This window comes from Neomonachus schauinslandi, chromosome 1, assembly GCF_002201575.2.
Source record: "Neomonachus schauinslandi chromosome 1, ASM220157v2, whole genome shotgun sequence".
Classification (NCBI taxonomy): Eukaryota; Metazoa; Chordata; class Mammalia; order Carnivora; family Phocidae; genus Neomonachus; species Neomonachus schauinslandi.
The window spans coordinates 136,043,637-136,061,520 of NC_058403.1; the positions used below are offsets into that span (position 1 = coordinate 136,043,637).

At 36.2% G+C, this 17,884-nt stretch overlaps 1 protein-coding gene across 2 annotated transcripts in view; it reads left to right on the forward strand.

The window, feature by feature from the left end:
• LOC110570674 (ubiquitin-conjugating enzyme E2 E2) overlaps window positions 1-17,884 on the forward strand; it is a 378,044-nt gene that overhangs the window by 310,375 nt on the left and 49,785 nt on the right. For both annotated transcript variants that reach the window (XM_044920568.1, XM_021678716.2), the window contains one exon: window positions 17,708-17,855. In XM_044920568.1, coding sequence (XP_044776503.1) covers window positions 17,708-17,855 — 148 coding nt within the window. The remainder of the gene's footprint in view (window positions 1-17,707; window positions 17,856-17,884) is intronic.

The following is a 17,884-nucleotide window of genomic DNA, read 5'->3' on the forward strand; positions in this document are numbered from 1 at the left end:
TATGGTGCATGGTGGTGGGAAGGAGAGACCAAAGAGAAATAGTGTCATGAAAGAGGCTGTTGTAATAATTTCATCTAGTGATGATAAATGCCTAAACTAGAGTGGTGACAAGGAGAATGAAGAGATAGAGAAATTGAGGAGGTAGTGTCTACTCATACATTTCTCTCATGTCCATGCTCCACATTTCTTGCAGGATGCATTAATATCACTGTGTATTTTTTCTGAAGATCTGAGCTTTTGTGCACAATCATTGCTGTGCAGCTGAGAGTATATGAAGTCAATAACTGCAGGTCAGTATGTCATGACATAGCAAGAATTTTTGGTGTAGACACATTTGAAGTTGTCTGTCTTCTTCTTGGTGAACAATTCAGGGAAGGAAAAATAAAGATAGTCATCAAACCCTCGTAAGCGTTCTGAACCCCAGTCCTTCAGAATTCAGTCTCCACTACCTCTTCTCTGATACTTTCCGGAATTTTTCCCAACCAGGTACCATCTGTTCTGATCTGAACCCTAGAGCCCTGTGTCCTCTCATGTGACATGTCTTCATAGTTATCTGTATGATTCTCTTCTCTCTCTACTAGATGGTCAGGACCTAAACTTGTACATCTTAGCTTCCTCTCCCACCCATTAGCCCCATACTCCTCAAGTGAAGGTAGCAGTCAACAGATACCTTCTGAATAAATGAAAATTTATCTCTTGTGTTCTTTGTTCTAAACCAAAACCTTTTTTTAATAATTGGCAGCAAACATTCCTCAGAACCAGACAGTATTTATACTTCCCTAGAACGTAACATAGACCTATTTAGACTACAGGCATCAATAAATACCTTCTTGGTTTATTATTTTTAGAATTGATTATTTTGAAATTCTTGACAGGACAAAGAAGAAAGGAATAAGATTCATGACATATTTATTAATGCATCTTCTCAGAAAAAGATTCTCACCTACTAGGTAGTATTTACTTGTATAAATGCTGACAAGTGAGTTGAGTTATATTTGAGCAAGTATTGGGGGGCTAGAGGAGTACTCGTAACTATCTAAAATAGTTGACTCTAACCAATACCAAAAACCACTGTGTGGTCATCTCAAGCATATTCCTGAGAGTAAATATCCTAAAATTTCCAAATTAAATTTAAATTTAAATACAAATCAAATAGGAAATCAATAAATTTATTCAGAAAACTTTTCTTCTTCCACACTTACTCCTACTTCCTATTTGGGGATTGAGGAGGAAACACAAACATTTGATAGCTCAAAGCTTTTTCTAGAAAATCACTGTTTATTCATTCACTCATTAAATATATATCCACGCCCTATTAGATGTGTGGCAGTGCTGGATATCGTGGAGATTACAAAGAATTTCCCACATGCCTTGCCCTCAGATTCCCTTCAGTCTAGGTAGGAATAAAGAAATATACATACACACAAAAGAGTAAGCCTAAATGTAAAGAAGTTTAGAAAAAGGATTGAGTACTATGATTGGAAATGGCAGGGGAATGCTTCATAAAAGAACTGTCCATGAAAGATGGATAGCATTTCCATAGGTAAGAGAAGATGTCAGGTTTTTAAGATGGAAGATGGCAGAACTTTGAAGTGTGGAAAAAACAAGCTTATTCTACCAACCATGTTCTAAGCTTAGCAATCTATTACATATATGGAACTTGAATTTAGAGAAATACCACATTTAGAGCAATATACTTGGGTATCATTTGAAACTTTGAAAATAGGAAAAATCTCAGCATTAACAGTTAGTGAATCTGAACACTGTAAGTTTGAATTTTTTTTTAAGATTTTATTTATGTATTAGAGAAAGAGAGAGCACAAGCAGGGGGAGGGGCAAAGGGAGAGGGACAAGCAGACTCCCCGCAGAGGGGTTAGCCCATAGCAGGGAGTCCCACACAGGGCTCCATCCCAGGACTCCAAGATCATGACCTGAGCCAAAGGCAGATGCTTAACCATCTGAGCTACCCAGGGTCCCCATAGGTTTGAATTTTTTTTTTAATAAAAAGTTGAAAAGAATGATCTAAAACTAAATGAGCTAGGTAAATTTCCTCATAAAGGCACATACAACATGTACACACCTATTATTTTGGAACACTATTATTGGAAAAATTGGGAATAGTGAGGGAAAACTTCCTAAAAGAAATATTATTTAACTAGTCCATGATATCTTAACATCTTTCATGAATTGATTCTTATGGTCAGTGAAAAAAACAGTTACTCCTAACCAGGCCAAAAATAATCCATTATGTGATTATAAAGTAGTGATACAGTTTTTAAATACATGCCTGAGAAATGAATCTTTTTAATTTATAGTTTTATGACATCCAAGAAGGTCAAACCATCTATCTGTTAGAGTTGTGGGGCCTCTGAATACATACGTCTTTGAAGACCTTAGAACTTGTCAGGATGATGGTCAGCATAACTACCTTACTGTGATGATACATTAGTTTCTGCTGCAAACAAGAGGTTGTTGTCTTAGTCCTTTAATCTACATATCATTATTTCTGACCAAAAAAAGGAAAAAAGTCATGAAAAACTGACCCATTCAGGCCTTTGAAGAAAAGTAAGTTATCCTAATACTGTCAGGACAAAAGTACATGAATATTCTTTTTTTTTTTTTTTTTTTTTTAAATGTTTTATTTATTTATTTGACAGAGAGACAGCGAGAGGGAACACAAGCAGGGGGACTGGGAGAGGGAGAAGCAGGCTTCCCGCTGAGCAGAGAGCCCAATGTGGGGCTCGATCCCAGGACCCTGGGATCATGACCTGAGCCGAAGGCAGACGCTTAACGACTGAGCCACCCAGGCGCCCCTGAATATTCTTATAAGGGGAAAAAAGACAGTTTGTTAGTCACTTTTACTCAGCTCAAATTTTTAAATTCTTTGTACTATCTATTTGAAGTAGATACAATGTAGGGCTATGTGTCATACTTCTAGAATGTCAGTTCTGTTTTCTAATCTGAAGGATCTATGAAATATTCTTAATCCCAACTCTACAGTTAATGTTTGATATTTATAGGGCGCCTGGGTGGCTCAGTTGGTTAAGCGACTGCCTTCGGCTCAGGTCATGATCCTGGAGTCCCTGGATCGAGTCCCGCATCGGGCTCCCTGCTCGGCAGGAAGTCTGCTTCTCCCTCTGACCCTCCCCCCTCTCATGTGCTCTCTCTCATTCTCTCTCTCTCAAATAAATAAATAAAATCTTAAAAAAAAAAAATGTTTGATATTTATAATCACTGTTGACTAAAATATTAGTTATAAGACTTTGAAAGTTGCCCTACAGCAAAATTTGAATAACAAAATAACACATTTTTTTTAAAGATTTTATTTATTTATTTATTTGAAAGAGAGAGGGAGAACACAAGCAGGGGGAGCGGCAGAGGGAGAGGGAGAGGGAGAGGGAGAAGCAGGCTCCCCGCTGAACAGGGAGCCTGCCATGAGACATAGGACTCCATTCCAGGACCCCTGGGATCATGACCTGAGCTGAAGGCAGACATTTAACTGAGTAAGCCAGTCAGGCACCCCCAAAATAACACATTTCTTTATCAACTTTATACATTGGGCAATTATTCCCCCCCCCCCCCCCCCCCCCCCGCAGTAAAAGTCACTTAAACCCAACTGTTGAAACATCAGAAGTTCTCAATTGGTTGTCATTTTTAATTGCCGTATGTATGCCTCTTTTCAAATGTAAATATTCTGTATTTTTCCAGTTCATTGTTTACTGAACACATGCATGTTGACATCCTACTCTCCCCTCTAGGGGATTTAAATCAGTATCAGATAAAATCCTTGTTCTTAAGGACTTTATATAAATTTGTTCCCCTTATAAATATTCATTGCTAGCTTGTCTACAGAAAATTCATTTCTAAAATCTTTATTTAGCTATATGTACAGTTATCAGTTTTGTAAAATTAAGTTGGCACTCTTTATAAAAAAGCCTTCCACTCAGGATTGAGTTCCGCATTGGGCTCCCTCCTCAGTGGGGAGTCCGCTTCTCCCTCTGCCTCTGCCCCTCCGCCCACTCATGCTCTCTCTCTTTCTCTCTCTCAAGTAAATAAAATCTTAAAAAAAAAAAAAGAAATCCCTCTTAATATCAGATATTCCTTCAGCAAAACAAACAAGTAATTCTTGAATACTTTCCTGGAGGACAAAAAGAAATATATTGGCGGTAGTTCTTGATATGAGGTAAAAGTCTGTGTACCTCTTTTTTGATTTGAGAGAAACATATTCATCCTTATAAGGATGCCTCAATCCAAAGAATCAAGATAAGAGTGGCTACCTTGGACTGTCAATTATATATTTACCATTTACCTTTTCCTCTCTCTGCTCTTCTCAGCAAGGTGGGTTCCAGGAGGTGATTAGGGCCTTGGTCAGAAATGGTTGGTTCTTCAGCCATTTCTGGTAGTTCTTTGCCTGAAGCATCTGATTCCTCCTTTCCTGCATACCTGCTTCAGATTGTGGTTTGATTTTCCCATCTTTTCTCCATTCCCCCCTTTTTTGGTTGTTTATTTCACCTGTATTCATTTATCTCTTGGTTTGGTCACTATTAAAATCGTGTACAAAAAAAAACTTCCATGGTGTTGACCATAGAAAAGCCATTCTGTGAACTTAGGAATAAGTAGTGTCATCAGCCATAAAGGATTCATTCCATGCATGAGGTGTTAGTTTAAGAAGGAACACTGTGTAGGGGCACCTGGGTGGATCAGTCAGTTGAGTGTCTGGCTCCTCATTTCAGCTCCGGTGTGATCTCACAGTTGTGAGATGGAGCCTGTGTGGGGCTCCATGCTCAGTGGGGAGTCTCCTTGAAGATTCTCTCTCTCCCTCTCCCTGTGTGCCCCCACCCCCTGCTTGCGCACAGGCAACACACTCTCCCTCTCTTTTTAAAATAAATAAAATCTTTAAAAAAAAAAAGGAATGCTATGTAACAACCCTATTACAGATTCCTAAATACCCCTTTCATCATTGCACTCCCATGATCAAAAACTACAGAGTAACAGACAACTTATTTTATCGTTCAACACCCACTCCTTCATTCTCTCAGTCAGACTTCGACCTTATTTTACTTTTTTAATAAGCTACCTGGTTAGCTATCCATTAATAGTGTACAGTATCATTCATTACATCTGTTCTCCACAGATGTCTAAAGATTATTCACTAGGATATTCTAAATGCTGAGATTTAAATTATTCAAAGATAGATAAATCTTAAGTGACAATTTTCAAGTCATGTTAAAATATTATTTGTTTACTTTTTTTTAACTGACTTGGTTTTTCTTGCCTTCAGTAATCTCAGAAATGACAGGTCATTTGGCATAAGAACAATGATAATAATAGTGAATGTCATTATTTCTTCTCTTTGCTTAACACTTTACATAAATTCTCATTTTACTAGAACTTGATCTGAAGAAGCTACTAAATCCCTACAACATTAGCTTTTCTGTGTGAAGTCAACTGTTAGATCTAAAAATCATATAAATTTCTTTATTCTCTTCCCAGTTTCTAAAAACTCTCTCTGGGGTTATGGGGTGTGTATGTGTGTGTGTGTGTGTGTGTGTGTGTGTGTGTTTATTTTGTTTCCTTCCTTCTTATAATGTCTTTATTTACTATTGAAATTGCCTCAACTACGCACATTTGAATTCCTGTCAACTTGTGTCTCAGTTTCTTTATCCATAAATGAGGAAAATAATAGTACCTACCTCACAGGGTCATTGTGAATATTAAGTTATGTAATAAATGCAGATCACTTAGAACAGTGCCGAGCATATAAACATTACATAATTGTTAGCCATTTTTAATTTTTATTATTATTTTTTTGGTTACAATGTTCTATGATATATACATGCTGTATTTTTTTATTTCATGGTATAAACAGAAAAACCAGTACCTTTCCCTCTCTAGCATACATACGTGCAAAGTTTGGAAACTTTTGAACACTGCCACTTTCAAAGAATGTCTCTTTTGTGTGTAATATAGCACTTACTGAGAGAGTGGGCATTCAGCCAACTCTGTAATTGCTGTTAATTTACTGTGTCATTAACAGAATTAGTCATTGTTTCATTTTCTACTGTGTTAAAATATAGTTTACTTCAACACTGTTGTGGGCTATATGAAAAATCAAATTGTCATTTCCAGCAAGTTATGATGAATACTTTGTATTGTGTTGTATGTATATTGAATTATTAATCTCTTAAGTAACTGCCACTTCATATGTCTACAAACATAAAATGTAGTACTTCTTTCCCAAAGGATAAAGGAAGCCTGTATATTATTTCCATTTTACATTTAGGAAGTCTGTAAATATGCTACATTTTATATAATTGCCTTGGGTAGTGTGAGACCTATAAAAAATGTGAACAAAATAAAAAGGAGGGCATTCTCCTTATGTTTATGTTTATCTCACTGTCTCTAATTTAATAGCAAGTGTCATATGGTTGGCCATTTATTATCCATTAATCCATTAAGTATCTCAGCTGTTGTGCTTCGGAATTAATTGTCATTATGTATGAGACACTTTTGCAGTTATAAAGCAGAAATGAATCATCTTGTCTTAGAAATGTAGGTTCATTGGACATCTGTTAAATTATGTTTTCTCTTTGCAGTACTAATTAATAAGTAAGTGATGTTGGATCAACATAGCCCCACATAATGGTTTTAAGTTCAGTGTTCAAGAGCAGCTGTTCTAGTATTTTATGGGGATGGGGGTTGGGGAGTGATGCCTCTGGTGGAAATATTAAACTCAGAGAGCTTTGGGTTTTAGTTTTGATGGACCCCCAGGCATTGATTGATTGTGTATATGCTCAATGGAACTAAAATAATGGGAATGCTTAAGTGATATTTTGTGTACATGTTTAAGTTCAGATACCAGATCATCCTTTCTCCCTCAATTGCTGGGGATTCAGCAGTTTTTGAATCCATATATAATTATGTTACTGGAAAAATTGGCCAAGCCATGAAAACCCATTTGTAGAAAACTCATACAACCAGCTTAAAAAAAAAAAATCCTTAATTGTTTTAAAGTACCATGTTACTTTTTTAAGTGGCCTTTAAAAGGCCGTTAAAATCCAAGCCTTCGAATGGTAAAGTACTCCTAGGAGTGTGCCACTTCTAGAGCTTTGTCAAGTTTCTTTTCTTTCTTTTTTAACTGATTGAGGAAGGAAACCTCTGTATGCATGCCAAATAAGCATTGATTGAGCTAGTTTCAAGTTAGTGTCTTTAACAGATAGTATTTTGTTCAAAATAAAGTAATTGAGACATCATCTATAAGAGATTTTTATACAGATTTAAATATAAATCAACTCTTCCTAAGGGATGACTCTATATTGCCTTATATTTTGGCATATATGATACAATCTGGTCTCAAACTAGTGTTGTCCTTGAGGCCCATGAAGAAGCAAATGCAGAATACCACAGTCTAAGGTACATGGGACTTCTACAGAAAAATAAATACTATGCACTGAGGATGAACTCATATTCAGATTACAGTCCACCCTATGGTATGATCCTACCATAAAAGAGAATCAGCTGGAGTACCATTTCTGGAACTTGAGTCAGTAGAACAAGTCAAAAAAGGTGAGATAATTTTTTAAAGAGAAAAAGATGGAGGGGGACCTGGGTGGCTCAGTCATTTAAGTGTCCAACTCTTGATTTCAGCCCAGGTCATGATCTCAGGGTTGTGAGATCCAGCCCCTCACTGTGCATGGAGCTACTAAAGATTCACTCTTTCCTTCTCTCTCTGCCCCTCCTTCCCCAAAAAAGAGAAAAAAATGGAATAGGAAATGTAATGAGAGAACAAGTCACTAATAAAAAACACACTAATTTGGAAAAAGAATCAAATTGAATCTCATTCAATACAGATATATTCCTGAAACATTCTATGTAAATTAATTTTTATAAGTTAGATAAGAAGGAATCTAATTATTGGTCCCTAATAAAGTCATACCAAGTATCTTCCCTTGCAGGGCTTGGGTGTAATCAGGTGCTGCACGGTAGGAAAGTGCCCTGGGGATTGAATATGATGTTCTATCTTCAAGAGAGGAAATTTTCTAGTTGCATGTTTTTCTTCATCTGTACTTAAAAGAAACTGAGAAAGACTTTTTAAATTTAAATATCTATGCTCTAAAGTTTTTTTTATTATTCATCATTTAAATAGTATTTGAAATCTTTTTTAAAAAACGGCTCTGTCCTGTAGTTAAACATAGCATGCTCTACAGTCAGGTGTAGCAGGATGGGCGTCATCTTTACACATGATAGTTTCTAAGTAATGTTTAATTTTAATTCCTTTACTGCCAGTTATGAGAGAAGAAATATATTTCCAGGTTTTTTTTTTTTTTAATTTGGGAAGGGGTTTGGTCTGGTTTTGCTAATGTTGTGACAAAGAAACTCTTAGAGTTTCTTTAAGATTTGTGATTTCTTCTCACTTATGATGGGTTATTCCAGTTTTTATTTTGTCTTAGGATGTGGTGGTTATTGGTGCAGTGCTCTTAAGTCCATTTTAAGAAAAGAGCACTCGAAATCTCAAAAAGGGTAGTAGTACTGACATTTTTAAAATGTGTACTAACAAATTATTCAAATAAGCTAGTTTCAAGGTGAGCCTTCAGCCACGATCCATTTGAATGATGTTAACCCTGCTATTTTTGGACCTTTGTTACATGATTCACTGATTTATGTCACAGGAGCTCCAAATATTTCCTCTCTGGGTCTCCACGGAAAAGTATTTTTAAGAGGAATGTATTTCTCACTGATCTCATACTTCCCCAGTAAAATCACCATGTCATTTATCTCCTGATGAAACATTTTGTGAAAAATGGAATCTATGTGCAAAATAGAGGTTATTTCTGAAATACTATTTTAAATGATCATTTTTTTTAAAGATTTTATTTATTTATTTATTTGACAGAGAGGGACACAGCAAGAGAGGGAACACAAGCAGGGGGAGTGGGAGAGGGAGAAGCAGGATCCCCACAGAGCGGGGAGCCCGATGTGGGGCTCGATCCCAGGACCCTGCGATCATGACCTGAGCCGAAGGCAGACGCTTAACCAACTGAGCCACCCAGACGCCCCTTAAATGATCATTTTTAATGTCATTATCAACTTTTCAGCTTGGAGGTGTTTCTTTACTTTAAAACATTTTCCTAAATTGTCTAGAATCAGTTTGGCAGAAATACTTTATTAAAATATTTTCTTCTCTATCTGTACTCATACCTTACATGATTTCTCTGCCTTTACAAAACCACTTTTTGTCTGTATGTGGAATGTTGTCCTTACCCTAGAGCAAAGGAGTGGTACAAAGAAAATACATTTAAAACTCAGGTGATAGGGGAATTATTACATGAACACATGGGTTTTGAAATAGCCTTGTAAAACTGGGAGACATGAAGAGGGGAAGAGAGACTAGCACTGCTTGAATTTCTGCTGAGTGCCGGCCATGGTATTAGAATTTCTTGTGTACTTCAGTCTTCACAGCCACTGTGGGAATAGCTAGTATTTTTCCCCATGTTAAGATGAGGAAACTGAATCTCAAACAGGCTACGTTGATTCATCCAAAGTCAGAATTCCAGCTCAAGTCCAGTGAGCTCCCAAAACCACATATTCTTTTCATAATATAACTCTTGGATCTTGGAACTAGAATGGGCCTGAGAATAATCTAATTTAAATCTCATTTTGTCAGGAAATAGGGGCTCAGAGTAGCAAAGTGACTTCTAGATCATTCACAACTTAGTAGCATTGTTTTATGCTATAGTCAACATAAAGAATTCTGTTAACTCTTTCTAAAATTATTTTTAAGGAGAAGTGATTCTGTGAAGTATAGAAAGAGCACAGCTACATTTTAAGTTACCTTTTAAGGTAAAGTAATAGTGCAGCTGGAAAATATACATACATGTATTGTTTCCTATTACAACTGTAACAAATTGACACAAACTCGGAGGCTTAAAACAATATAAATTTCTTGTCCTACAGTTCTGGATGTCAGAAAACTCAAAGTGTCAGCAAGGCTGCGTTCCTTTTTGAGGTTTTAAGGGGAAATTCATTTCTTTGCCTCTTCCAGCTTCTTGAGGCCAACTGCGTTGCTTGGATCATGGCCCCATCACTCTGGCTTCCTCACCTCACTTTGACACCTTGATATCCCCTACTTACCTTCCTGCTTACCTCTCACAAAGCTCTTGTGATTTATATCCAGCCCACCTATATAATCCCGGAGTAATTACCCCATCTCAGGAGCCTGAACTTATTCACACCTGCAAAGTCCCTTTTACCATGTAAGGGTAACATTATTCACAGGTTCCAGAGATTAGGATGTGGACATCTTTGGGGTAATAAAGCATTATCCTGTCTACCACATACATACACACCCACATGCCTCTGTTGTATGTTTATATATCACACATCAATTAAAACGCTTCTCATCCAGAGTCATCTAGGAATTAGATATTCTGGATAAACAAGTTTTCTGTATCACTATATCCAAATCATTTTTAAAATTTCCTTAATATATGGAAAATGTTCTAAAATGTGCTGTCTTCCCTGCCTTTGAAAACAGTATAATATAATTTTACCTCTCCTTGAGGAATGATAGCTATCATAAACATCAGTATTGAGCTGTGCTTCAAACACAGCAATAAATGCAAATGCAGGTGTAGGTTGTGTGATATACAGAACTCAGTGAGTATTAAGCGCTGCATGGAACTGGAATTTTCTTTATGGTCATTTTTTATCATTTGTTTTTTTGTCGAAGGTTGAAATGAAGGATGTACTGCCATCCAGCCCCCTGAACAAGATAACATGATGGTCTTTCTATAAAATTGAGTCAGATATGAGCAGTCTTCTGTAGAATGATGGTGGCCTCTCAGCCTCTAAAAATCTCCTTCTAACATGTACAAATCCCTTGATATTTGTCATTATTCAAAACATCATTTTCTATTTCTATATCACTAATGTCTAAAAGGACTACAGACAATTCCTTATCAATTTACATATATTCTTTCATTTTCCCTTTTTGTTGATAGGGTCTGGAAGAGAATGCTGGCTGTTTCAAGAGCTGTTATTAGCAAGTTTTTACCTTGATTGTGGAACACTTTTGCTGATCTGACCAGGCCACATGTTTTTTTTAAATTTTCTTTATTATTTAAATAGGCAATAGTAACAAATATGTCTTGCTTTCTCAGGTTATTCTCCCCTGTTTTCAATCTACTATAAGTTGTGGTTCTAAAATGTTCTTTGAATTGTGTAAGAATGTTGAATCACAGACCTGTACCTCTGAAACAAATAATACATTATATGTTAAAAAAAAAAAAAAAAAAGATAGTAGGAAGGGAGAAATGAAGGAGGGGAAATCAGAGGGGGAGACAAACCATGAGAGACGATGGACTCTGGGAAACAAACTGAGGATTCTAGAGGGGAGGGGGTGGGAGGATGGGTTAGCCTGGTGATGGGTATTAAAGAGGGCACGTTCTTCATGGAGCACTGGGTGTTATATGCAAACAATCATGGAACACTGCATCAAAAACTAATGATGTAGGGCGCCTGGGTGGCTCAGTTGGTTAAGCGACTGCCTTCGGCTCAGGTCATGATCCTGGAGTCCCTGGATCGAGTCCCGCATCGGGCTCCCTGCTCGGCAGGGAGTCTGCTTCTCCCTGTGACCCTCCCCCCTCTCCTGTGCTCTCTGTCTCTCTCATTCTCTCTGTCTCAGATAAATAAATAAAAAAATCTTTAAAAAAAAAAAAAAAAAAAAAACTAATGATGTAATGTATGGTGATTAGCATAACTTAATAAAATAAAAAATAAATAAATAAAATGTTCTTTTACCTAAAGAACAATAAGATGTTACGACCCCTCAGAAAGATAGTTGTCTGTTTGAGCACTAGCCTGTGATTCGTTAGCATTTGTTCAGCAAACAATGGGCTCTTTCTATGTGCCAAGCACTGCATTAGACATCAGTTGAAAGAAAATACTTTCATGGGTAATTCACCGTTTCATGAAGAGGTCCTGTGGCAAGTGTGATACTAGAAGTAAGAGTGTGATAAGGGAACCCTGAAGAGGTCATAACTTACATTACAATAGGTAAATGTGTGACACTTCTTAAAACTCTGATCATCAACTTTTTTTCCGGTTCAAATGGTGGTATTTGTGGAAAATAAACTCAAAATGGATTAAAGACCCAAATGTAAGACCTGAAACCATGAAACTCCTAGAAGAGAACACAAGCAGTAATTTCACTGACATTGACCTTAGCAACATTTTTCTAAGTATGTCTCCTAAGGCAAGGGAAACAAAAACAAACTGTTGGGACTACACCAAAATAAAAAGCTTTTGCACAACAAAGGAAACCGTCAACAACAACAACAAAAAAAGGCAGCTCACTGAATGGAAGAAGATATTTGCAAATGATATATCTCATAAAGGGTTAATATCCAAAATATATCAACCACTTATACAACTCAACACCAAAAAAATCAGACAATATGATTAAAATATGGGCAGAGGACCTGAATAAACAGTTTTCCCAAAGAAGACATACAGATGGCCAACAGACACGTGGAAAGATGTTCAACATCACTAATCATCAGCCAATGTGGAAAACAGTATGGAGGTTCCTCAAAAAATTAAAAATGGAAACACCATATGATTTAATAACCACTACTGGGTATTTACCCAAAGAAAATGAAAACACTAATTCGAAAAGACATAAGCAACCCAAGAGCCCTTCAATAGGTGAATGGATAAAGAAGATGTAGTATGTATATATACAGTAGAATATTAACCATAAAAAAAGGATGAGATCTTGTCATTTGCCACAACGTGGATGGACCTAGAGAGTATTATGTTTAGTGAAGTAAGTTAAAGAAAGACAAATACCATATGATTTCACTTATGTGTGGAATCTAAAAAAAATCTATACAAATGAATAAACAAAAAGCAGAATCAGACCTTTAGAGAACAAACTGATGGTAACAGAGGAAAAGGGGTTAGGAATAGGCAAAATGGGTGGAGGGAAGTGGGAGATACAGACTCCACTTATGGAATGAATAAGTCACAGGAATTAAAGGTACAGCATAGAGAATATAGTCAATGATACTTTAATAGTGTTGTATGGTGACAGTTGTAATAGCATTGTATGGTGGCTGCACTTGTGGTGAGCAGAGCATAATGTATAGAGATGTTGAATGTCTGTGTTGTGCACCTGAAAGAAATGTAACATTGTATGTCAACCATACACAAATTAAAAAAATATATAAGTACTATTTGTGGGAGCCTAGAACATTAAAATATAGGAATAATCGAACTACCTGTTTGATTCAGTATGGTTTATTTATGAACACCTGTTGGGACAAAAGTTAACAAACATCACCAAAGTAGATCCTTTAATCGGTATTATAAAACATTAAAGTGTAAAGCCTTCTCTGTCCAAAAAATCCACAAGATTCTTTGCAAACTCATGCTTTATTTTTCATCCAACTATACTTCACTTTTAATGAAGTATCTCCACTTAAAATAGTCCAAACACTCTAATTAGAAAATGGGCAAAAGACATGAACATCCTTTTTTAATAAAGAGGGTATCCAGATAGTAAATAAGCACATGAGAAAGTGTTCAACATCATTAGCAATTAGGAAAATGCAAATTAAAACCACAGTGTGTTACCAACCACTACATCCAATCAGAATGGCTAAAATAAAGCATAGTAAACTAAATGCTGGCAAGGATGCAGAGAAACTGATCACTCTGCTGGTGGCAATGTAAAATAGCTCAGTTGCTCTGGAAAAAATTATGGCAGTTTCTTATAAAACTAAATATAAGCTTATCATACAACCCAACAATTGCATTTTTGGGCATTTATCTCAGAAATGAAAACTAAAGTTCACACACACACACACATGTTCATGGCAGCTTTATTTGTGATAGCTAAAAACTGGAAACAGTCCGTTTGTCCTTCAACAGTAAATGGTTCAACAAACTGGTACATCACACCATGGAATACTACCCAGCAATAAGAAGAAACAAACTTTTGATAATGCAACAACTTAGATGGATCTCAAGGGAATTGTGCAAGTAAAAAGAGCCAATTTCAAAAAATTACATTCTATATGATTCCATTTATATAACATTCTTGAAATGACAAAATCATAGAGATGAAGCGGAGAGTAGTGGTTGTCAAGAATCAAGGGAGGAAAGTGGGAAGGTGACTGCACCAGTTAAATGGTAGCACAGAGGATGTTTGTGAAGGAACTGTTCTGTATCTTGGCTGTAATTGTGATCATACAGATCTACATCTGATAAAATTGCATAAACAGGTGTACATGAGTGCATATAAAACTGGTGATAAGTGGAAAAGGTCAGCGGACTGTATCAGTGTGAGTTTCCTGTGATACCATATTACAGTTCTGCAGGATGTTACCACTGGGGGAAAGTGGATGGAGGAACATATATGATCCATCGGTATTATTCTTACAACACAGTATGAATCTATAATTATCTCAAAATTAAAAGTAAAAAAAAAAAAAACAGGCATTGAGGCTAAGTAGGAGAGTATGAGGCTTTGGGTCAACAAAGCTGTGTTCAAATTCTGGCTCCTCCACTTACCAACTGTGCAACCATATGCCAGTTCTTTAACCCCTCGGTGCCTTCATTTATTTTTTTTCTGCCATTTTATTGAGATATAATTGGCATAGAACACTATTTATTTTAGGTACGCAACATAATGATTTCTGTATGTATTGCAAAATGATTACCACAATAAGTTTAGTTAATATCCATCACCTCACAGAGTTACAGTTTCTTTATTTTAAAAGTAAGTACAATAATACTACTTACCTCTGAGTTATTTTGAGGATTAACTAGCTCCGAATAGCCAATCAGTATCTGATAGGTTTTTAAAACATTGTATATAAAAGCCACTCATCATTTACATTGGGTCATAAAAATATTTTGTCTTTTCATCTAGCACTTATGGCACTCAGACTTCTCTGCAGAATTTTAATATTACTAGGTATTCTCCATTTCATTAAATTCTGCTCATGTATTTCTTTCTACTTTTATGGGATTAACTCTGTTCTTTTTCTTTCCTTAAATACTCATTAAATGTCTTTCCTCCTTTCTACTTTATGTATTTGAAACTATAGATTTCTTTTTGACAACTGTTTTAGCCAAATCACAAAGTTTGGTATTGGCAATTGTCATTCAGTTATAAATGTAGCTGATTTTTTTTTCTTTGATCCAAGAATTATTTGAAAAATGTGTTTTTCAGTTTCCGAAACACTTGATGGAGAATCTTTGTGGTCTTAATAATTCTTTGAAATATGTTAAGCTTCCTCTGTGGCATAGCATGTGATCAGTTTTTTATAAACGTTTCTTATGTGCTTGGAAAAGAATATATATTCTTTGTTGAGTGTGGAATTTCATCTTCGTTCAATCCCTTCATTTTGTTAATTTGGTTGTTCCTATTTTCAGTATCCTTATTACGTTTTGGTCTGCATGACTTCAGTTACTGCAGCAAAATGTCCCTCTGATTGTAGATGTGTCATTTTCTCCTTATAATTCTGCTAAGTTTCACTTTTTATATTTTTGGCTATGTTGTTAAGTACAACAGATTCAGAATTGTTGTATTTTTCTGATGAATTGTTCATTTTATCATAATGCAGCAATCATCTTTATTCATTTTGCCTTAAACATATATATATATATTGATCTGATAGTAATATAGCCATTTAAGCTCTTTTTCAATTGGTATTTGCATAGTACATACGCCCGGGATTTAGAATTCAGGGGAAACATTTTTCTCCTCACTTCAGAGCCTAGGCTTTCTCTAGCAAGTGTCTTTGCTATCTCTCCCAGAAGGCATTATCTTTTCAAGTCCCTCCATTTACTAAAAGACTAGCTACTCAAGTGTCCTAATCTATGTAAGGGCTCTCAATTCCAGCCTCTTGCCACATGTAGACCTAAGGTTTCACCTTTCTCCATGAGGGCATCAAAACCCAAGCCTCCATTTTATCCAGACTGGCTACTATCCTTCCCCCCCTCTCTCTTCCGTAGGTCCCCCCCTGGTAGCTACACTGTCAGCTCATGTACTTACTATAATTTTGGGTTTTCTTTTTTTTTTTTTTAAAGATTTTATTTATTTATTTGACAGAGAGAAACACAGCGAGAGAGGGAACACAAGCAGGGGGAGTGGGAGAGGGAGAGGGAGAAGCAGGCTTCCCACCGAGCAGGGAGCCCGATGTGGGACTCGATCCCAGGACCCTGGGACCATGACCTGAGCCGAAGGCAGACGCTTAACCGACTGAGCCACCCAGGCACCCCTATAATTTTGGGTTTTCAATTCTGCCCTCTGGGGATTCTCTGTGCAAATTCAGCTATGCTTTTTTTTTTTTAATGTTATATTTTCTTCGTCATTGCTAGGTGTTTGGAATGTCTTTGTGTAGAAGGAATGTTGAAGTTATCTGTAAGGTCTGGCATGTTCCTAAAAGGGCATTTTTTTTTTTTTTTTAGATTTTATTTATTTACTTGAGAGAGAGAGAATGAGCATGAGCATGAGTGGGGGGAGGGGCAGAGGAAGAAGCAGACTCCCCGCTGACCTGCTGAGTAGGGAGCCAGACATGGGCTCAATCCCAGGACCCTGAGATCATGACCTGAGTTGAAGACAGACACTTAACCGACTGAGCCACCCAGGTGCCCTAGAAGGGTAGTTCTTATTAGGAGTATTAATCTAGCCTGAGAATGGTACTGTGTTGTTCACTAATTGTAGAAGACGAGATCTGTCTGTCCTTTCTGAGTCTTGATTTTACAAATTAAGTAAATCTGATGTTTGAGTGGATGCTGGATGCCCTGGAGAGGTAGCAACAAAATCTGCCATGCATTTTTTGGCTCATCGCCATTTTGAACTTAGGGAACGAGAAGACTGTTCTTTAACACATCAAGATTTTTTTTATATTTCAACTTAAATTTTGAGAATACTTATAAACATGATATTAATAAATAGCATTAAGATCTTATTATTGCTTACCTCAGACTTTTATAAAACAGAGTTTTACCAGAGTTATAAAACTGATTTAGACTTAACTTTTGAATTGAAGTTCTTTAAAAATGTTATAAACATGTTTCAAAATTATACCTAAACAAAGTGCAGTGGTGATCTAGCTATCATAGGACAGAGATAGGTTATGCTAATATTATATTCAAGATACAGAATTTAAGGAGGAAAAGGTTCATAAACTGTAACTAATATTTTTATAAACTATGTATATTATTTACATACATGCCTAATTCATGTTTTTAAACCATGACAAATAATATTTATGTCCTTTTTATAGTATTCCCATGCTGTTTCCAACTTTAAAATATACAAAATCCTTAAAACAAATGGACTCCAACAAGTTTCCTTTGAAATTTTTAATTTTGAAATTTTTTCTTTGAAATGTTTTTAGAAGTCACAGTTTTTCTCTTATGAACATTCCTACAATTGCACTGAGAGCAAATTCAGTCCCCAGAACATTAGTTAAGTAATCAGACTCTTCATCAAAAGCAAAAGGACATGATTTCGTTATTGGGGTTTAGTTCTTTGTGTCCAGAATAACAAATTGTAAAATAATGATTTTGTTTATTGATTTTTTTCATGTTCCTGAGGAAAATTTAAGTATATGGTTCAACCAGCGACCCTTGGATTATTTTGTCTAATAAAAAGTATGTCTGTTCATAACAACTTTACATTTTCTTCTAGGTTACCTTCCGAACAAGAATCTATCACTGTAATATTAACAGCCAGGGCGTCATCTGTCTGGACATCCTAAAGGACAACTGGAGTCCAGCCCTAACAATTTCTAAAGTTCTCCTCTCCATCTGCTCACTTCTCACAGATTGCAACCCTGGTAAGAGACTTTAAGTCCAATACTGAATT